The 23390-nt window shown below is 36.2% G+C and overlaps 1 protein-coding gene across 1 annotated transcript in view; it reads left to right on the forward strand.

The window, feature by feature from the left end:
* The window catches only part of TMTC2 (transmembrane O-mannosyltransferase targeting cadherins 2), a 235644-nt gene extending 214560 nt beyond the window's left edge, over nucleotides 1-21084 (forward strand). The window contains 1 exon segment of the mRNA XM_066319235.1: nucleotides 18185-21084. Within this exon segment, the coding sequence (XP_066175332.1) occupies nucleotides 18185-18364 (180 nt within the window). The 3' untranslated portion in view covers nucleotides 18365-21084.
* The last annotated feature ends 2306 nt before the right edge of the window (nucleotides 21085-23390 follow it).

Here is a 23390-nt window from a genome sequence, read left to right on the forward strand (position 1 = left end):
GGTCGTGGGTAAAAAGGCCTTGCCTTCAGCCACCAGCCTCGGCTGAAGGGAAGTCCCAAAGAGAGAGGGAGAGAGAACAGGAGGGTGTGGGCTAAGTGAGAAGGGAGTGAGAGAGCAAAGTGGCAGGGGGGAAGAGAGCAGGAGAGAGCGAGAATAGGGAGAAGAGGAAGGGTAAGAGCGAGCTAAGAGCAGCGGGAAGGAGAGGAGGAAGAGGTAAGAGAGCAAGGTCTTTGTTACAATACATTATATCTTTTCTTGTGATGAATATTCTAATTTACAGTGACCAACCAACACAAGACACAAAATCCTATAGAATCTACATACAGCCTATAAGAACTACTATATTACCATACTGTGTTATATTTTAAACTCTAAAAACTACTCTTTAAACTTCTGTTTTGCTACATTGACCTTTGGATCCCTTAGCCAGCAGAAAGGGTTCTGCTGAATCAGAAGGGATTCTCCTTCAGCTAGCTAGACCATTGTTTTCAGGTTATATAGTAACTAAGACTTAGTATCCTTCAACTCAAAGTAAGCTTTCATTTCTATTTCGGTTGTAGGTTTCATATTTTCAGAATCTTTGCTAAGCAGTTATATTTATAAGGTTTCCCTGATTCATCTTTCCCAACATGTGGCAACACTGAAGTCTCATTCTGTGCAGTGGATCAGCCTTGTTACTGGTATAATTAAGTTCTCAAAAGGTCTGTTTAACAAGTCTTTCTTCTTCTAGTGCTTTAAACAGTAGTTTTGACATGAGTGAATTATGGAGCAGCATCCCAAATAAACTGGCACTCTACTTACCTTCAGTTTGACTTTTTTCCTTTGGTTCCCCAGTCACTTGGCCAGATCCCAAGCTGAAGATCCATTTCTTTGTTATCAACTTCTTTTTTTCAATGTGCCAAGACAATTAAATTATCACTTACTCTTTAGGATAACTTTAGACCAATGCCTGGCTCTTGAGAGATTTTCATCTAGCACAGCCTGAAACAAAACTCAGATTTACACTCTCTTGCATCTGTTTCTTTACAAATATAACATATTGTATAATATCTCTAATATTGCTACTATAAGGTACAGTCCTTAAGAGCAATAAGAGATTTTAGCAATACTGTAAATGCAATCTTTTACTGATTGTTAGTGAATTTTTTATGCTTGTTTAGCTATCAGGACACAGTTTTGTTTTCAGCATTCTGTTTTGCTTTTGCATCCCTTTCTTTGGTTTCTCAACAGTTCTTGTTTTTATAATGAAGCAATATTCTTTGCACAATTCCTCATCTGCTCCCTAATGTCTAAGACCTTTGGATCCAGAAACTGCTCTGCTGAGCTTTTCTACACCCATGTCCAGTTTAAATGGCCATCTGATTTACTACTTTCAGAGATACTTAATTGGCTATTTTACTGCTTTTTCCAGACAGCAGTCTCCACTCCTGCATTTGTCTCCTAGACAAGCCCTTTTATTTCAGTGTCTCAGAATGGGAGAATAGCAGCGAACACCAATATGCCTGCATGTCTGAGTCACATTCTCATTCAACTAATCCATTTTTAGAAAAGTTGTGACTAAAGCAGCTAAAAACATTGCCAGAAACACAGTATTCAGTTACAGAAAATCTAACTTCTCTGAAACTTGCAGGCCATTGTTTTTAAGAAAGCAAGCATAAAAAGATTTTATTTTTGCAATAATGGGGATGATTCATTCATCACTGAACTAATTCTGAGAGGTCTGAGAATACAATTTATTTTTTCATTACAAGCCTTATTACAATGAATAAAGTATTTGCCAGAAAAATATACTCAGAAAAGGAACGACTGAATACAGCAAAGGTGTGTTAAAATGCATATCTGAATCCTGAATGCCATCCTTGCTTTTGGATACACATTCTATCTGCAGATGGTAAAAAAATTAAACCACTTTGATACAAATGCTGCACCAGCTGAAAAGGAGCTTGAATTTAAATTAAAAACAAGCCTGGCTGTATTAGTGTTTGAGATATGGACCTAGCTATTTTTGTAATAATATTTACAATTTGCCTTATTTACAATAGGTGGGTATTTATCCTCCTTGAAAGTAATTTCCAGACAAATTTCAGAAGAGCAATATTTTCTGGAGAACACACTGCTGCTTTGAAGATAAGAACAGTTTGCCTTTAACTTTACTGAAGAAGCAAGCATTGTCAAGATTATGTCTATTTTAGTTTTCAGACAGCTGACTTCTAAGCCACAAGGGGTAGAGAGGAATCCAGGAAGCAGTTCAGAAAACAAACCTACTTTTATTTGCAATTAATTATTTCTTGCAGGACTCTCTTTTCTTCCTTCAACTCTTTAGGTAGCCTACAGAGATTAGCCTCCCTAGCCCCTTGATCTTTATGAATGCTTTCCAAAAAGTGCGTTACTGCATTGTGTGTTGTACCATGATCAAAACAAAATCATTTTAGAGCCTTCTCAGTGAGAGGCATATATGTGTTTGTTCCAGCAGTGTTGGCTTGAGTGTAGATTAATCACATTAGTCTAATTTTAACAAATTCAGTTGCATGAAGAAATGAAATCATAAGTTTCTTGGACATTTATACAGTAATTATTCTCAGTGTGAGTATTGCTGAAGAAAGGCTGTATTCAGAGATGATTTCTTGCTGCCCTACATATTGTAATCTTCACAAACCAGGAAATAGTTTTAACAAGTCGTTAGGCACTCTAAAATGTGAGCTTTAAGCTTGCTTTGTTGTGGAGAAATCAGTCATCCGGAAACCGTCTTTAAATTGGCATGCTTTACAAGAATGTGAGATATCGACTTAAGCTTCAGCCTTTGTTCAGCTTTTAAGATATCATTTGTGTAATAGAGCTGCGTTTCTAATTTTTTAAATCTGAGCCTGAAGCAGCCAGTCTTTAAAAAGCTGCTCTAGAACCCCCACATATGGCCAATGGCTTTTGAGAAGAAAGGGCACTTTGAAGTGTGACCTCAAGAGTATTAAATGAAAGAGAGCTCACCAGAGCCTTAAGACTCCGAGCCACCACTTTGAGCTGATTGGCTTAGGAGCATTCCTCACGGAGGTGCCGTGACCTCTAAGTCACTACCATCCCAACCACATATTAGTGCTGCTTGCAATCTGGAGCTCATGACAGCTTTAAGCCCCGTGTCATCAGCACATTGTCAGATACAGCTGTTTCCACTCTACCACTTCAAAAGGGCTTGATTAAATGTCTTACTGTAACAACATACATAAAGACACACACACAGAGTGAAGGGGAAAGGAGAAATGTACCTATAAGCAAAATAAACACAATTTCCACTAGATGGTTTAATCATGATATGGGGGACTAAACCATTTTTTGACTTGAAGGACTTATGTAATCAGTTAACACAATATCATATTAAAAAGCAGTTTCTACAAATACTTCTTTTTTTTTTTTTTTTCCCCCAATGCTGGAAAGGTTTCATGCCAAGGGCTCCAGGTTTGCAGTAAGTTCTACCTCAAGTTGTCTAACTGGTGAAAGAAGAATGCTAGTGATTTTAACACAATTGACTGTAATTTCATAGGCACCTTAGAGGTAACATGCTTTCAGTGCCTTCTTAGGGAAAGTGTTCATAATTCATGGGGTTTATTCATGGCAGGACTTCTAAAATAAAATACTTTCAATAGTACATATGTCTTTAAAAAATAAAGTAAATGTAGCTTTTTTGTCTTGAAAAATTTGTAATTGAGATCTGTTTTATTATATATTTTTCTCTTTGGTGTTTCTGTGCCAGTTTCTCCTATTTGATTTTCTCATGAACATTCCATAATTGTGTCACGTAGCTTTACTGTATTTGGAGTAATTTTGGGGGGGGAAAACTTCAATGCATTTTGACAGCTTTGTTGAGGACATGTCCTATTATTGCCGAGGAGAACTTTCATAAAGTTTTTTAAGAGCTTCTACTATGTTAAGTCTACTGATCATGGCAGCAATGGATGGGTTAACAGCAATTCTTGCATTGTCTGCAGCTGATTCTCAGCTGACAAAAACTGGCTACGCCGAATCCAATGTCATTGCCTCACTGCTCCAGGGATACAGCAGATCCCTCAGCAGTAATGTATCTATTGTTCCTGCAGCTCTTTTGATCAGGTCTATCTAGTCCCCATTACTTAAATACAACTGGAGTGCCTTGCCATCTGTACTCCTGGTTTCTGGAGCATAGTATGGATATGCTAGAAATAGAGAAAAAGAGAAAAAGTATATATATGGTTTTAACAATATGTCTTATTGCCAGTAAAGCATGACAATTTACAGCTGCAAATGCTTGTTTTAAAATGTTGTTTTGCCTGTTTACTTCTTTATTCAAAATAATGAACACGTAGTAATATTTTAGCTTTATCTACTGGTGTTATGGTATGACCACAGAGCCGTATTTTTAAGTGGTTAGCATCCAGCAGATTCATCTGTTCAGTTGTCTGCCTGTGCTGAGAGTTGAAAAGTGGGCACTGTGGAGCAGAAGGAGGTTCTGTTCGCTGCCCGTGTGCCATCTGAAATGCTCCCAGCTTCTCCTGCCCTGTGTCAGGGCTGCTCATCTTCCTACTACCAGCACCAGCTGGTAAGGCTGCTAAGCCTCACATTGTTTAAGGCTTCCTCTCAAGTGTGCCAAACTCTCTGCCTTAATAATGTGAATGGCTGTGGATCCCTTCCAGCCCAGCAGTGCTCTTGGCCTCCTGAAAATGCCCCCTTTCTTTGCTGCTGTTGAAGGTGTGAGGAAAAAAAAAACTTCCCAGGATCCGGTTCTTCCTCTCTTCCTGCTAAAGACTGAACCAATTGTTACAGGGCATGAAGGACTCCCAGGCACTAAAACGGCTGCTGTGGCTTCCTAACAAGAAAAATAGGCATGACTGATGAGAACTGTATTTCCAGATGACATGTTTTTAGAAGTTTGAATTCAGACAGATGCAGGAGTGGGATGCTTAGGCATGGATCAGCTCCACTGGTAGAGGAGATAGTGGAACATCCTTATTGAGAAGAGGGCATCACTCTCTGATCTCAAAAGGTTAAGAGAGCTCTTTCTTGTTTACTGTAAGTTGATTAGACTGTCCCTGTTGAAACACCATTAAAAAATTACTCTGATATTTGATATCAGAATAACTGTGACATTTTTCAGACTGCGTAGTGTAAAGGTGACCTAGCCTAAAAGTTGTGCAGAATGGAACAATTCAAGAAAATTATTATTAACTGAATGCAAGCTTCCCTTTATTTCAGGTAGAAAGACTCAACAGTGTTTGCATAGAAATAGCAATACTTGCCCATTTAAAGAGTTTATCCATGCACAAAGTCTCTCTGCTCCTCCAGAACTTTTTAAAAATTTTATTGGTCTCCAACTCAATTTTCTTGTGTTGTTTTCTTCACCCTTTCAGGTCCTTCTTGTCTGGGGCTAAGCCCAAGGCAGATACATTATTTACTATTCGGGGAAAAAACCCAATGTTTATTCTTTTTAACAAAACTATTTCTTTCTTTATTTACAATTATATTTGTTCTCAACCCTCAAAAATATTTTTATTACACATTTAGGGAGTTTTTGTGCACAGCTGTCAGCTTCAAGACAGGCTTCTATACAGGCTACTGCTCTGTATCTGGAAGTACTCATACTTCAGCAGAGATTAGTATCTCCCACCTTAAAAAAAATGCAACAGAAAAAACCAAAAAACTTCATATAGTGTTTTCAATCCCTGTGATCTCCATCAAGGGACAAAGAAAGAATACAGGCTACTGGAATGGGGATATTTACCTGTACCTGAAGTACAATATCAGAACGAGTTATATAATTTGAAAACTGATTTACTCAGCTGTGGAAAACACTGAATTTCCTTAGGGAAATGTTTATTTGAGAATATTTATTGCCTTACCCCAAAAAACCGTACATGTGTTTTCTCCTGCATTGTAGGAGCTCTGTAAAAGCAAAGATTGAATGTGCTTTTGGGCAATTATAGAACACTTAAATCTAGTTCTCAATATTGTGATCCATCTTTGTGTAAGATTCAGAGGAACAAGCTGGAAATCCTGTCATTACAGTTCTCATCTTCACTTTTGTGGAAGCTGAGTTATGGGGAGTTGATTTGTACTCTCCTGATTATACAAATAGTTAAACACACAAATGTCTGAGATCAGTTGGTTTGCTCAGTGTAATTTGTGAGCTTTGACATTGAATTAAAACGCGTTTAAATTGCTGTTTATTTCCCATCTAGAATAATTTGTTCTACATTCATATTCTAATCAATACAGAACTATTTTGTCTGTGCAAGTTCTAAACGACTGAAATGAAAATACATGCAAGTTTCTTCTGTTTATACAGATATTGCATGGCAATACCACCACTGACTTGTTTAGAGTAGCTTCTGTTTCTCCTGCATCGGAGAGATAAATTGTACTCTGCATGTTCTGATTTCATGTGAAAGTATGCAGGCAGCTATGAGCTGTCCTTAGCTTAAACTTTTCCAAGCAGTAAGCTGCATACCCAGAAACACTTGGCAAAGTAAGCCAGAAACTCATTGTCACGGTAATTCAGAATGTTTTTAATTTCATTTTCAGCTATTAAAATGTTAACAAATATCCTATAAATATCAGTCCTTCTACAGTCTAATTATTGGCGTAATGTATTTTTCAAGTCATTCAACTTCATGAACAGTGAAATGTGTAGATGTGCTTTTACATAACAGGGAAACAAATGTTGGAAAATGGGCATCTACATACTAACTCAAATTTATTTAACTTTATAACTCCATTAAATAATCAATTACTCTTACCAAGAACTGTTGAAACAGTAATTTTGTGCTAAACATGTAGTTTAGGAGAGAGAAATTCTCCACTAATTCATACGCTATTCACTTAGCACATAGGTCATACCAGGCTTTCAGTATGTCTGATGGCAATCCCTTGTGCTGCTTGGAGATACTGATAAAGTTTTTTCTTGACAAAAAAACCCAAAAGTACCCCGGGGTGTTTTGGTTAAAGCAACCATTTTCCATTGTAGGCTCTGATGCCCACAGATTTAAAATTTCATGTGACTAAATCTCCAAAAAAGAAAAAGACCATGTTTTCACAAAAATCATACATGTTTATTGTTGGTTTAGTATGTTTCTCAAGAAGTTAATCAGGGAAGTATTAATTTATAGGTTCTGTTTTCCCTCGGGGCACCTACCTATGTTCTTCCAGTACCATTAGGTGATGTAATTCTCCTTGGATAGCTCATAAATTCTCCAAAGTGAAAGCATTCTCATACCAAATACTACTTGAGCTATTTCATTGTCAAGACTTTGATTCAGAAATTTTGTAGGACTGAACCTCAGTTAACTTGAATGGAAATCTCGCATTTTTTAATATGTATTTTCATTATGCCTAACTGAAGTCTTTGTCTCAGATATAGATATGTTCAGTCCACCATCAAATTTGCTTGAAGAAAAAAAAGATGTGAAGTCAGCTAGGCCTGTCCCTTGGAGTGCAGATTTGTTTCATCTGGGATTTTAGAGTTTTTCACCCAAATCTTAGTAGACAGATATTATTTTTTCTGTGCTTGCTCTTCAAGAATGAAAATTACTGCACAATCGTTGTTTTTGTACTCAACTGTGATGTTCATTTACTGAATAATTTGACAGCTAGGGGTTTGAAACTCATTAATAGGAAACAAAATAGTCTAGACTTGTACTACTGAGTTAAATAAAACTTGCCATTATGCTTTGAGATTATGAGAGGTAGTAGTTTGTAAAGATGCAGTCTGCTGAAATTGTGGAATTGAAGATGGTGTATCATGGGTAGATTTATGCACTTGATTGTGATTTACAGTCTGATAGTAATATGGCAGGGGATATTGTGCCGCCTACATCAGTTCCTGGAGAGAGCAAGATTGCCTTTGCCTGGTAAATTTGCCCTTGGTGTCAATCAGAAATAAAGTGCCGTGAAATAAAGAACTCACACCAGTAGATTAGCATTTCAGAAATCAAACCATCTGTTTGAACTCAATTAAAAGAAAATTCAGCAAGGCTTTTCCTAATTGAATGTTCTAGTGCTGATTCTAGAAACAGTGCAATGGATTTATCACGCAATTGGTACTCATAAGAATGTGGGCTTAATGCCCATTAAATAAACCCAGCAACTGCACATTCTCAATAGGATGTTGTTCAATAAATAACTTCCTAATTTTCTTCCTAATCTGTAGTTTTGATGTATTTCTCAATCTAGGAATGATTTTTAGTTGTGCATTGACATATCCTACTAGAATTTTTCCCCCACGAGTTCTGAAGAAAGTTTCTTTGTCACAAGATGGTGTTGCTGCCACTGGTCTTCTCCCCACCCTCCCACACCTTTGGGTTGAATGTAATTTTGTGTATAAAGGAGAAATGCCCTGTAGTGAAGCTGGTTTTGGTCTAAGATATGCCTGAGAACATTTGCAGACTGCTAGGAAGGGGTTGAGTGGCAGGTGTCTGTATGAGGTAATTTGCTTTGAATTTGGTTTTAAGAGTAACTTCACTATCAGTTTGAATGTATTTTTGCCTCGGAAAGTTAGTCCAGAGATCAGATGCCTGCAAATGAGAACGTGCTCTGGGGAGGGGATGGAGAGTTGCTTGTTTCCCCTAGGAACAGTTCCTTTTCTGAGACTGTCTGAACCCCACTGTTTATTGGTTACCTCTTCATTTTGCATTCATGTGATTCTCTTTACCACAGAAGAAGTTCATTTTACTGGAGAACAAGTGTGCATTCCACTGTACCTACCCTACTGAAATGTCTACCATACAATGAACAGCTTTATTACTAAGCTGAGGAAGTTTTACAAATTCTTCAGGTGTTCCAGTAAGGATTGTCTTACTTAATAATAAATAACTTTAATCTGACATTATAGTTTGTAATAGTGCCAGTTGCCTCAACATCTGGCTGCCTCTAGCTCATTGCAAAAAATTACAGCATGAAAGAAAATATAAACTTCTTCCAATAAAACAGCAACAGTAAATACTACTCACAATAAAACATCTAGATTAAATTCTTTTGGAAGATTTGCTATATGTCTCTTAGATTCTGTGGGGGTGAATGACTAATATATTTGTGGTAGAGTTATTTGGTGGAGTTTTACTGCAAATCAGTAGCTCTCCTTAATTTTTTGACATTCCGACTGCATTTAAATACACTTACAATTATCAGATATCTTCTGTCCTTTTTGAAAGATCCATGATCCTTTATTGATTCTGTTTAGAAAATTCTGTTCAGATAGCTGCATCGATAGAGTTTTTTTGCTGATTAGTTCACAAATTGAATGTTTTACCCATAATAGAGGAAGAAAATACTGTCTGAACAGAGATTATGGAAATTGCACAGGAGACAAACTTTTTGGTTTGGGTGGAAAAATGAGCTTGAACACAAAGTTCACTGGTAGAATCCAAAGTTAATTTCTGTGGGATCCTGTGGTGTTGATATAGGATGAGTGATAGGTGTAGTAAAAATTGAGACAAAATAACCTGAGTCATCAAGTACAAAATTGCTTAGCATTCTATTGGCTCTGGATTATACTTTGCTCCAGCCATAGAGGGCTTTTTCTGGTCCAGTTTGGAGCAAGCATCTAGTTTCACTGAGTAATTTCTAACACTGAATTTCAGAGGCAGGAGTTGAACTTTGATTTCTTGGTGCTAGTCCTGCATTTATTAGTTGTCCTCTTGTGCCTTTAGGCGTAATTAATTTAATGCTTTTAAAAAAGGAAAATATTGTTGAAATTGTTGCTTCATGTGTCCATTTCTTAAAAGCTTAGTTTGACAAATACAGAAAACATTTGTCAACATATTCTGCATCAAGTGCAGACTTTCAGAGTGTAAATCTAGAAAGTGTAAATCTACCACTGAACATGCCTTGCTATTATTGACACTAATTACTGTAAACACATGTGTCACTGTTTAGATGTGGTAAATAAGGCTATCCTAGCTGCAAGTAATTTTATTTTTTTAGAAGTCACAACCTTGTAAAAGCCTAGTGAGCAATTAGTGCCCAGAGGTCTTTATATTAGCAATCAAAATTTTAGAAACTGCAGCCCTGAAATCTTTAAGCTGTAAGAATAAAAAATTAAATCCATGCACTTATTGTGAAAGTTAATAATTTTAATATGTACTGTGCATTTAATTGCTAAATACTGCACAGGGAACACCTGCAAGTTACTGGCTGCCAAAAAGTAATGTATTAATTTTTATGAATTACACAGAACACTGTAATTCAGCATTTTGCAAAGGACCCCTCTTCTCAGCTGCTCTCATAATTCTGTGTGTAGAAATCAAACGCAAGACAAGTTTGGGCATAACCTTATTGCATTAGGTAAAAGCATGGAAGTGATAGGAGCCAGATGAAAACGGACAACAGGAAAGAAAAAAATACGCAATGCCTGAGAATTTCCTAGTGTTTTCTTTTCTGTAATGCCCACTTTGTCTGTGGGCTGTCTTAATAATGATTGTGCACGATGGAAGATTTAAAAAAAGTATCAAGATTATTGTTCTTTGTGATTAGAGCATGTATGTCAAGGTGCATAATGGTTTACACAATGTGCCTGAAAGCAATACCTTATAACTACAAATACCTAAATAGTTTGGGAAAACATACAGTCACACCAACATTAATCTAGTTTCCAAGCATTTAATTCAGTTGTCAGCCAAAGGTGCAAAGGCTTGTTGGAAATCTAATGTTTAACTGAACATTTGAGTCAAAGTATTGGAAATCTCATTATACTGAGATTCTCCTAACTAGAACTTAGTTAAATAGTGTGAGTATAATTGTGATTAAAAACTCTGATGATCTGTACATTAGCGTTTTCTCTGAAGATTAGCCAGTTTTGATTGTGTTAATGTGGACAGCTATTCTAATCAGCCCTGCGTGTGAGCTGCTGGGGTGAAGTACATTACATTTTTTTTAACATTTTACATTTCTTTTAAATTAAAAATGGGCTTTGTCTTTAGGCAATGGCACAAAGCCCTTTGCTTTTCTGTATTCCAAGGTTTAGAAAGGAAATGCAGGCAAAAATACATTTACTCACAAACTGATTTTAATTTTAATAAACTTACTTTGTCTTAATAGGACAAGATTCTGTTAGTGAAAGATTTTGAGCAATTTCTATTTCTCATTGTGATAGTACAGATGACATTTCTGTTCACCAAGCTTTTCATTTTCTTGATGTATAGACTTCCTACTTAGTATGCAGCATATTTGTGTTGGATAAGGTAAATAAGTTGTTAAGTGTTTTATAATATAATTGTAACTATATATTAAAATCATCAAATTGCAGACATTAGAGCACAGTTGGGTTTCTATAAACAAAAGTCAAGTAATTTGATTTTTTTTGTTTTAAATGGAATCCTAAAGTGCAAGTAAAACTGAACAAGATTATCCTATCGTATACTGATGACAACATTTAAGCTGGAAAGCAGTTTAATTAGAAACACTTTGAGGTCTGGAAAATGTTACCTTTTTATATATATATATATACAACCATAGTATGAAATGCTCATAACGTATGTTCCTCTTTAGCTTTTGTTATGGTAATACAAGTACTTTATCTAAAAATGTCCCTGACAGTTTCTATATAAACTGAGTGATTACTAGGAGACTTCTTAAGTGTAAACCAAAGCAACTGATGCATAACCATTGAGAAAAAGTGTCAGAAGTTAGACAGAAATTACAAGTGTAAGTACATTTCTGTGGGATGTTTTCAGCTGTTGGGGTCCATAGCCTTTAACAGTTATAACCCATGCTTTTGTTAACTTGCCAATCTGTAAACTGACCTACTCTGAACTTACACAAAGGCCAATGGTAGATAGCTTTTCAGCATCAAGAGGTAACATGGATCCATATACGTTGCTTTGTTTTGGGTAACTATGTTTATAATACACTGAGCAGTCTTGGAGGGTTGAGATTAACAAGGTGTTGAGGAAAAATAAATCTTCACTGGCTGGAGATCATTGATAGTAAAATGTCCCCTACTGATATGGTAATTTGAGAAACAAAGTAGATCTCCTGATGCTTCTTTCCTGTGCTGAGTCTAGAACTCTTCCCTGACTCACAGCTGTGGGTTTCCTTAATGATACTGATGTCTCAATCCAGAAACAAACTGAATAATTTCATGGTACACTTGTGAATGAAAACTCCCACGTCTGTTAAATAGTAAACAGGAAGAAATAGGAAATACAAAGAGGAAAAAAATGGTGAGAAATGCTTCCTTCACTTTTTAATTTCTGGCTTTAAATGTACGCATCATGTGGTTTACAATTTGAGATAGGAGAGTCTCCTGTGTTTCAAAATACACAAGGTTAGATGCATACAAACAATTTTCATATGTATCCTCCTTTCACCACCTGGGTTAAAGTGCCATCTGCTTTAGGTATCCAGATGAGAGTATCCAAGTATAGAAGAATAAAAAAGCTAAAAATAAAATGTATGGCCTAATGTTTTTGTAGTATCATCAGCTGTTAAGGTGACCAGGTATTAACTCATTTTGGTGTTCTGCCTTAGTAGCATAATGTATTGTCCTAACCTGAGACTGTATAGTGTTCAACAGAAACCATTTAATTCCTATTTACTTCTTAAAATCTATCTATCTATTTAGTTAGTTAGTTAGTTAGTTATTATTTCTTTAGAGGTCTTTTTTTTCTTGCAGGGTGTTCATCTTCCCTGGAAATCCGTAATTTGTTTGGTTGGTGAACAATGAATGAGATCTCTTTTCGTATAATGACATGTTAGTAAATAATAGATAAGGTTATTCTGTATTTGGTGTTAAGAACATACTCTTAAAGATGATGACTGAATCCAAGGATCCACTTCCCCCCTTGGCTTACTGATTTTTATATTTATATATCAATTTATGTTATTCATTCTTAAGGTAATTAGATAGGGACACAGGTTCCATTTGCAGCAGAGATGTTTAGGTCCATTTCTGACTAATACAACAGTGGAAACTGTGCTCTGTGTTCAAATTAATGCTGGCAGGGTAAATGTTTTCTTCTTCATTTCCCCTCTTAACTGTCTAAACTGAAAGCTGTTGTTGACATAAAAGCATACTTCCTAAAATCGTTTGTAAGCAAAATTGAAATTTAAGTGATGTACTTAGCTATTGTAGAGGAAAAGTTGTAGAGCATTTTTCCATTTTAAGAGCTTGCAAAGATGCTGATTTTTTTGTTTATTTGTTTTCCAGCAGAACTGAATGTTTTGCTGTCTGGTTTGATGACACAGGAAATCCCTTTCACCTTTGAATTTCAGCTTTTTTATTCTGTCTGATCCATACTACTTTGCAATACATCCTGTCATCTTGATCCAGAATATTTTTTGTACCGAATTATCAGTACCTAGACAACTGACTTTTGTTGTCTTAGCCAGCTTACTGGAGATCAGTGTCTTAGTTGCGGTTCATGTACTGCTTGAGACAAAATACCAGACACAGCATATGCAAACTGCAGTTCTTTAGAAGACTTATAGTGTAGAGAACCAGGTAGAAACGTGAGTCTCTCTCCATAACTGCTGCTTGATTTATCTGAGAACTTCAGATCACTCTGATAACAAGGTCTGCTTCCATGTGCCACTGGTGAATTACAGTGTTGTCAATGTATTACAGTTGGAGAGCAAGATGCAGTTGGCAGCAATCATCTCAGCCTGTTCCTCCCCTGTTTTTCCTTCCACCAGTAACAAAAGTTTAAGAGAAAATTCTTGCCATCCCTGTAGGAGGATAAAAAAGGGCATGACTGCATATTACTTAGTGGCCACTGATCAGATGCAGCAGTCCACCATGATTTTCTCTCATGCCCAGTGAGCCATTTTGCAGCTAATACTTTGCTGTTTGACTACTCAGTCATTGTACCACCTATGTGTCTAGAGTTTTCAAAGAGAAATACCTGAATTCTCCCCCTTTTGCAGTAGAAGTGCTAGCATGAAATATTTATTTGTGATTGAAGTTTTGTGTCCTTCTTTAACTCAAAAGAATCCTTGAAAGAATAAGTGTTCTTAATTGCACTTTTTTAAAACAATACACAGCCTCTGTGTTTCTGGTAGGTTTGCCACACTTATTACAGTATTCATTCAACAGTCCTGGGGTTGTTTTGAAACATCTACAGTATCAGACAGGGCAGTAATTCCTTAAGAGCAAGATGGATTTTGGCAACATCTTTTCAATGACTTTTTAAAATGGGTGATTGAGAAGCATCTTGTACTTGTGGTTCTACTGGAGTAAAAATTGCCATAATTTCCTAAGAAGTACCCCAGCACCAACAAAATTCACTTTCATCTCAAAATCTACTGCCCTGATCTTTGTGGTGTTGAGCAGAGAAGGTCATCTGTAAGCAGAGCTTTGAGGAAAACAATTTCAGATTTCTTTGCTTGTGTTTGGACTGTTCTTTGTCCATACTTCTCTGCCATGCAAAAGGTATATTTGTGCTAGATTAAGTGTTTGTGTATTTGTTTCTCTCTCTGTAACTTCTTTGACCCTGTAGGAATAAAATTGTCTTTGTTTTTGGGATTGTACTTCTGCTATGGCATTTGCTGTATGTGGAGCCAAAGATGACAAACAAGGGGGCAGTACATCTTCTGTGTCATTAAGATTGATTCTGTTTGTGGGTCCAATACTGTATATTGTTACAGTAGTGTAATCCTGAAATACTACTCAGAATGATTTTGAATTATTTGAAGATTCTACAGTTCTCTAATTTTAGAGAGGACTTTTTGATAAGATTTTTGCATGGCCCAGTGCTCTCCCTTTATTTTGGTACTCAAGGGAAAATTTGAAAAAATTGTCATCAATGTAAACCAAAACCACCTAAGGCAACTAAATGCTTGCCTTGTGTTATTTCATTATTCATTAACTATTTTGTTATTCCTTTCCACTCCTCTCCACGAGCACCTTCCCTCACTGCCTCCAAAAAACCACTAAGGAAACAAGCACACCACGATAAAATGCTAATAATGGGAATAATTCCAAATAGACCATAAAAGACAGCATTTATAACCTCAATAGAAATGCCAGTCAGCTATTTTTGATGTAAAGCATCTGTCTCCAGAAGGAAATGAAGGCAGGCCTGTTTCTCCTTTCAAGTCTCTGAAGTAGTAGGTGGTGTCATTTGTTATACAGTGCTACAAGTCCCATGTTATTGCAGTGGTAGCTGCTGACTGCCTTTGTTAACATACTGAAAAGTTTTATCAGCTGTCTTTAATAAAAGACAGTCTGTGTGAAGAAAAACTACTGCAAATGTCTCTTGCTCTCTTATCCTCTGACCATCCTTTATAGATGCCAGAGAGCAATGGCACTGATGTAGAATCTTGCAGACATGCAAAATTCTTGTGTCTTTTACAATGAACCATTGATATTGGGTTGACTGATATCCTAGGAAGTTAGGGCAGTCTTTCCAAAATCTCACATACTTTCATATTTGAAATTTAAAGGAGCTGGAATGAACTTTCAGTACTACCTGAAATGATTTATCAGTTCACATTTTCTGTGGATACCTTTGTGTAGAATGTTAATGGCTTAGAATTTGTTAGGCCTCCAGGAAGTCCGAAATGATGTGCAGAAGTTGAAAAAATTCAGTTAAAATGCATGCAGTTTGTTCATTTTATTTATTTTTTGTTGCTTGCTCTTGTGAAATGATGTATCAAATTAAAGACATGATGGTAGAAGTATCTCTTAGCTAGGCACATAGTCTTACATATATGATGTTCTTGATTAGCCCCATACATACACCATATTTTCAGGAGGGTATGGAGGAAATGGAGAGGAATTCTGGAAGCCATATGAGGCAACTGAGTTATTTCCTGCACAGTAAGTTTCGTGAATCTGTAGAATTAGCCCTGAGCACATTTAAACATGTGTCTTATTTATATGAGTTTTTCTAGTTTTTAAGTTTTTTTTAGTCCTTATCCATTGTAAGCTTTGTCTCGGTGCAAACACTCACAGTTATAATTCAAGTGAGAGGACAGCTCTCTGTCAATACCTTTAAGAAAGCTCTTTCTTTCATGAACTCTCATTAAACAAAGAAATAGCATGACTAGAGGGAATGGACATTCCTAGTCACGATCTGAGAAAATTCTCTCAAACAATATGAAGTCTAAAAATAAATTAGATATTGGGCTATTTAGACTGTCATCAATGTACTTGGGAGCTGATTTTCCTGTTATTGACTTTAGTAACATCAGTTAGCACCCAGAACATCTGTAATTAAGGAGTATATTATTTCATTACGAAGCAGTATGCAAGACTGGCACTTCAAAGGTAGAGTTATGAAAATATGGCTGCCAGTATGAGTTACTCATAGCATAGATTATGTTTCAGGGGCCTACTTTCCCTTCTTTTGACGAATATTTAACTGATAAAATTATATAAAACCCAGCTGGCATTTTTTGTTTGTTTGATCTGCAGTAAAATGAAGTAACTCACTTGAGGAAGGTGGAAAAAAATCTGTCAGGGTAAGGCAAGAAAAAGTAAATCTAAAAATTATATCTTCAGATTCCTCTTCATTAGTATTGTGATGTTTACAATAAGGAGAGCTGAACCAATTTTGTTTTGTTTGATTTTGAAACTCTGTAAGCCATTTGTTCTGAAGGTTTGATGTATCACAGTTCTTTCTGAGCTTTTGTGATGCGTAAATTTATAGGTTGAAAGAAGCAAGAAGAAAGCTGAAAAAGTATAAATATATAGTATGAGGACATTGGAATTATCTGAACAACATTTCCACCACAAATTTTAGGTTTTAGACATAAAAAAATTATAGGGATCTTACTGAAGCTTGATTAAAAAGGGTAAGAGTAATGAGTTTAACTTTGTAGTGAAGAGATTTGGAACAAAGGTAAGTCTTCTTCATCATAATGATCAGTCTGGGAGACCAACTGTGGTACATATTTTATTGCCTATTGCCTAACACATTTTCATACAATCATCAAATGGTTTGGGTTGGAAGGGACCTTGAGCATCATCAGTTCCAACCTTCCTGCCATGAGCAGGGACACCTAGACCAGACTGCTCAAAACCACATCAAACCTGGCCATAAACACTTCCACAGCTTCTCTGGGCAACCTGCTCCAGTGTCTAACTGTTTTCCTTAAGTTATTGTCGCTGGAGAGCTCCTAAATCATACCAACACACGCTCACAGTAGTCTGAACATGAAATGCCATGTGGCTTCACATTTTTAATATTATTTTGAGCAAAACACTGATGATTGGTGGCTTGAAACACTTATCCTCTGAGGCAAAACTCTGACTTTGAAAGTGAGTTTTTCTAAAGCTCATTGAAACAGACTGACCTGAGGGTGAGAACCATAGTGAGCTCTGTGTGCTATTTTTTTCCCATTTTTTTTAAAATGCAAAGTACTGGTTTGACAAATGCCTTTACTGTGTTCTCACAAGGATGTGATACCTTTTGGTGCTTGCCAAAAGATAGGTTAGACTCTTCAGCTTCATAAATGTGCTTTTCTGTCCTTGTGATATTTCTTAACTCCAGTGACCAGCCATGTTATTATCATGAATAACCTATTATTTCATAATGGAGTAACCTAGAGATGAAAAAAATAAAAACAAGCTAAGCATTTTGTCTTAGCTAAACATGAAAAAAAAAATTAGTAATGTAAGCTTTTAAATTGATTTGTTACAAAAAGTTTAACATTTTTCTTATTAAAATAGCATTTTTCCACCATTGTTAATTTTATTCAGTCATTCATTAAGAAGTAATTGCCACAACCTTAATCTAAATGGATATCCTAGAATCTCTGAACATCCTTAGAATCTGGGATTTTCTACCAGTTACAATTAAGACAAAGAGAAGAAGCGGCTAAGTTCCAATGTGTTAACTATTCCCAGTGATTATAAACTCTATTAACAATGCATTTAATTAAAATTAAATTCTTGTAGCTAATTCACTCTTGGATTACTTTAATTTTCTCTTGGAACCTCTGTTATGCCAACATTACCACATTTAAAGCTTTTTGAGTTCTGTGTTTTCTCATTAAAGAGAGAAGCCTTATGTCTGTAGGTGCCAGAGCTTGACCTGTTTAAAGCACAAACTACGCAGCAGCTGTTCAGAAACTTTTTCTTGTTAACTGTATTTGCTTAAATTATTACATTGCTTCCATGGAAAACTGGCAAACATAAGGGAGTAATTTAAGTGGAATAAGATTGTCTAAAAAGAAAAATTGAAAGTATTTGTAATATTCCTCCTTCTTTTTTTATTATTGCTACCAGTATCCAGCTGCCCTAATGAATCTTGGAGCTATTCTCCATCTGAATGGCAAACTAAAAGAGGCTGAAGAAAACTACCTCCTTGCTCTGCAACTTAAACCTGATGATGTCATCACCCAGTCCAATCTTCGCAAATTGTGGAATATCATGGAGAAACAAGGTTTGAAAACATCCAAAACATGATGATGGAAAACCCTGAACTTCTTTTCTTAAAGTGATTAAATCCAAGAACTAGAACTTCCACACAGTTGTCAGGTCAGAGAACTTGCTGGACTTGACTGCAAGGATTGGAGGTCCTAATTGCTGCTAGGAGAAGCTATTCTGCTAGAAAATTAGAAAAAGGGAGACTTTGAGGGATTCATGAAAACTTCTTACACAACAAAAATATTTGGAACAATGGCATGTGAGAGAAGTTGTTTCGGTATATTTGATAAATAATTGCAAATCCCATATTGCTTACTTTTGGGTGGGTACTTGAAATGTATACTGTCACAGAAATATGAAGGGAAAATGATGCAGTATACACTCAGCCATATGGGAGTTAAAGTGGTAATAGTAGGTTAAAGTATTTTGCTGATACTGTAACTCATTAAAATGTGTACTAAATCCAATGTGTTTGCAGTTTGTCTTAATGCTGCTGTATCTCACTTTTGAACCACTTGCTGGCTGATTTCACAACTTATATGGCCCATTTTTTTCCAAACCTGTCACAGTATTAGATGACAGCATTGCAAGTTGTTTACTGAGAAGATGTCTGTTACTTCAGCTTGTTAACTTATAGTGCAGTTTTCTTGAGATACACAGTCAAATTTGTTTGAGGTAGACAGAATTACCTCAGGAGCTGTCTGTATTCTACATCAGATGTAGTATGGAGGCTGGTAAAAAAAGACCAGAGGTGGGATTTAGTAATACAGGCAAGAGGGATGTTTGCCCTGACACCAAATCAGTGTGGTCAGGCTGTCCTCTTAGAAAAAAATAATCGGTATTATAGAATAATGTGTTTGACTCTCTTTATTTTGCTATCAAATAAGTCCAACTTTAAATTGGACTCTGCATATGGTATTTTTGCAATTACTAATTAAAATTAAATTTGGAAATATTAGCGCTTGGGTAGGCTAAAATGATACTTCATGAGCAATTCAGAGAAAAGGGAATGTTATGCATTGTTGAGGCTAGCAGATAACTGAAGGGGCTCAATTTGATCATGCTTAAAATAGTGTAGATTAAGAGGAATCAGTAATGGTAGTTGCCAGTTACTTTTCATATTGTTGGTGTTTTAAACAAACCTATTCAGATTCTAACCAAATATTAGCATTCTGTTTGTATTCTGACACATGCTAGCATCAGAGCAGTCAAATATTTAAATATGCTTTTGGTGAGGTTCAATTTATTTCTGTTTCAGAACAATTTAGCCTCATTACTGTTTCAGTCTTCAGATTTCAAATGTAAAAATAATTTATTTTAAATCGAAGTGTATGAAGCTTTAGTAATTTTTTTCCCAGGTCATTTGTTAACTGCTTTCTTTCTTTGGAATAAGTATTATTGCTTGTAAGAAAATTTACTATTTCATTTAATGGCCCTTTGGTATCTGCTTCAGTATTCCTTTCTTAATGATAGATGAAATGTTAAAGTGGTAGAGCACCTTGAACTGAAGCTTCTTCAGGATCTTCTTTTAAAAACTCTTTATTACTGAGAAGGGGGTTGGGGTTTTTAGTTTATGTATTCCTTTTTAACTGTTGAGCACCATTCCAACAAAAATGTAGAGAAGAACACTTTGCTGTATTTATTTATTTATTACTTGACTGCAGCAATGTTACTTGCCATTAACACAACAGTCTCTAAGTGTTGCTATTTCTTTATTTGGTTTTACTTGCATTTGTTTTGTGGTTAGTGTATGTACCGAATGGGAAAGAGAGCACTTGAGTTACACTCTACCTTCTTGGTCATTCTACCCTTACACTTGGATTTTAAATCTGTATTGAAATAGATTGGGGAATAGCTGTTTCAAAGTCAGTATAGTAGAAAAACTAGTTATGTGTGCTTCCTTTTCTTTCCTCTTGCTCACTAAAATGCTGTAAGTTGTTAAGTTTACAACTGGCCCTCCAGAAGGGGCAGAGGGGCAAGATTGTTTGGTTTTGTGGAGTGTGTCAAGTGTTTCTCAAATAATGTTCCTGCTGGAAAAGCAAAATTGAAGGATCAAAATTTGGATTTCTACTTGATCGTTGAAACCAGTGTTAGAATACAATGGTAGCTTGAACTTATTCTCCTGCTTTGCTGACTTTCTGGGAAATGATATAGAAATAGATAGTAACTAACTGAGCTTGGTATAGAACTGTGGTATCCTGCAGCTTTATTTGCTTAACAGCCATCCAACTTCGATGGCTTCTTGGTCTTAAGCATTCACCAGGTTATTTTTCTCCTTCAACTTGTACTTATTCTTGTTCTTTAATTTTTATTCATTGCACAAAAGGGGGAAGAGGGGAGCACTCCTGTGATACGGTGTCATACTTGCATTGTTAACTGGTTTTGTTTGTTTCTTTAAAAAAAAATCAAAAGAAAAGGAAAAGAAAAAGGACTACCATAAATTTACCAAGAATGTCCCTGAATACATTTTTTAATACAGGTCTGGGCTTGATAAGTTTCTTCTTTTGGGATAAATTTAAAACATGTTTAAAATATGTCTCTCTGCTCAGGGATTTGTGGTGGATTATTGCAGACAGTGCTAAAAAAAAAAAAAAAAAAAGAGCACAAGACAAGTTTACTAAATTAAAATTTTATTTTTTGAAAAACTGTTATTTGTATAAATTATCAGATTTGTAGGCTTTCCTTTTTGTAGAAATAATTGTTTATGTGCCAGATAAAAGGATTTCAATTTTGTTCAATAATAAAGCATTGATAACTAATACCCTGTGTATTCCTTTGTGTTACTGTAACAGCACTCTGGGTTTTTTTAGTGGTTCTAATTTAATGAGTAATCTTGATTATTTTATGTATGGGAGAACTGTATAGAATAAGTACAATACAACCTATCACATTTGAGATTCTTCTATACTCTATTGCAATTAGACTTTGGTGGATATTTTCAAAAAGGCCCCTGAAAGCATTTTTTCATATTTATACTCACTAAATCTAGCCAAAAGGATGTGATAGCTATCATATTTGATTATTGTATCTAAACTCTATAGGAATAAAATCTGATTAATATATTAAAAAAAAAAATTATATCGTACAGACATGATGTCAGTAAAAACGTTGCTAAAATGTAGTTGGTTACAAAAGCTGAAGAGAAGGTTCTGTTTACATACAAGGTGTTTTGCATGTATGAGGTCACCTTTTCCTCATGCTGCTATGTCGTATGATGAGTTTCAAATCCGCCTTCCTGTGCGGAGATGTTATGAAACATATTAGGGTTTTTTTGCCTTTTGGCTTTCTCTTAATCTTCTGTGGACAGCACCTGCTTAGCTTAGTGCAGCGCTAATATTCTTACATCTTCCTGGTTCTGTTGCATTCAGGTCCTGAGCATTGATAGGTTTGCTCTACAATTGGAAAACATACGTTGGCATGAGCAAAGCAGTCTTTCAGTCAGTGGCTTGCAAATTCACCTGTCACACCTTATTTATTGTATTAATTCCTTGCCTGAGCAGGTGCTGATAAATGGCAGATGATGAAGGCAGAGAATGCAAGGAATCATCTGAACTGTGTCACTTGTTTCTTGTGGAAACGGAGTCTAAGCATGGGCTTGAGCTTGTGCTCTGGCACCTAACCCTGAACTGTTCTGTGTGATATCCTGTTCTGTCTGCTCTGTGCTCTGCTTCCAATGTTTCTGTTCTTCCAAGAATAACACTTTCAGGCAGCAGATACTTGCTACATTTTCATTTCTGATGAAGGCACATGACAGCTCTCTGGTGATTTTTTTAGTCCTGCTTTCACAGACCCATCTGAACTTGCTCTCAGTAGCTGGGATGGATGGCTGTATCACTTCTGGGATTTCAGCTAGGGTAAAGGTAAGGCACTAAATGATTCTGTGTAAGTATACCAGCTCATTTGGATCTGGCTTTGGCACTCTGTTGTAGGCATTCCCATAGCAGTTCTGCCTCATAGAGGTGAATGCAGGTAGCATGGGAGAGACACTGCTTCCAGTTCACATCTGGTAACAGGCACCAGCAGCTGAATTATGATCAGATAGGCTCCCTTAGGTAGACTGATCCTGCAATTTGAAAAGTCCCTGCCTTGTTTCACACAGATACTGAACATTTAATCTCTCTGAGATTCAGTAGTGTGACATTGAAAGAATGTGTTTAGAAGAATAGAATACATCTGGTGTTGTGAGGGGATATAATGAGGGAGACTGGGAGCAGAGGCAGACATTTTGGGGGAAATTAATAAACCTTTAGAGGAACAGACTTCATTCTAGGAGCAAGTTATTCTAGGATAAACTATGGAAAAGCGTATGCATGGGTAAATTTTTTTAAAAAAAGCCACAAAACAAAACCCCAAAGCTATACAGACTTGTAAAAAGTTGCAAGTTCTTCTGTTAGAATAATAAATTGAGACCAAACATTGCCAACAGGAAAAGCTGGACTTGGAACATAGTATTATAAAATTCAGAACATAAAAATATATTCCCCATTGTGCTAGTTTTGGCTGGGATAGAGTTAATTTTCTTCACAGTAGCTAGAATTGTGCTGTGTTTCAGATTTGTGCTGGAAACAGTCACAGCTATGTCACAAGGATGTTTTAGCCATTGCTGAGCAGTGCTCACACAGCACCCAGCCTTTTGTGCCCCTCACATCACCCCACCAGGGAGGGACTGGGGGTGCGCAAGGAGCTGGGAGGGGACACAGCCAGGACAGCTGACCATGGAGATATTCCAGACCATATGGTTTCATGCTCAGCAATAAAACTGGGGTGGAGTTTGGCAGAGGGCAGCTGTTGCTTGGGAACCATCTGGGTATCAGTTGTTTGTTGGTGAGCAATTGTTTTTCACTTGTATCACTTGTGTTTCTTGGGCTTAATTTTTCTCATGTTTTTGTAAAATTTTAGTATTGTTATTAGTATTGTTACTAGTATCATTATTACTTTTAAATTTTTTAGTGTATTAAATTTATTTAAATTTCAATTATTAAATTCGGCCTAAATCAGCCTATGATCTTTCTTACTTTTACCTTTCCAATTCTCTCCTCCATTCCACCAGGAAAGAGTGAGTGAG

Source organism: Sylvia atricapilla, chromosome 5 (assembly GCF_009819655.1).
Source record: "Sylvia atricapilla isolate bSylAtr1 chromosome 5, bSylAtr1.pri, whole genome shotgun sequence".
Lineage (NCBI taxonomy): Eukaryota > Metazoa > Chordata > Aves > Passeriformes > Sylviidae > Sylvia > Sylvia atricapilla.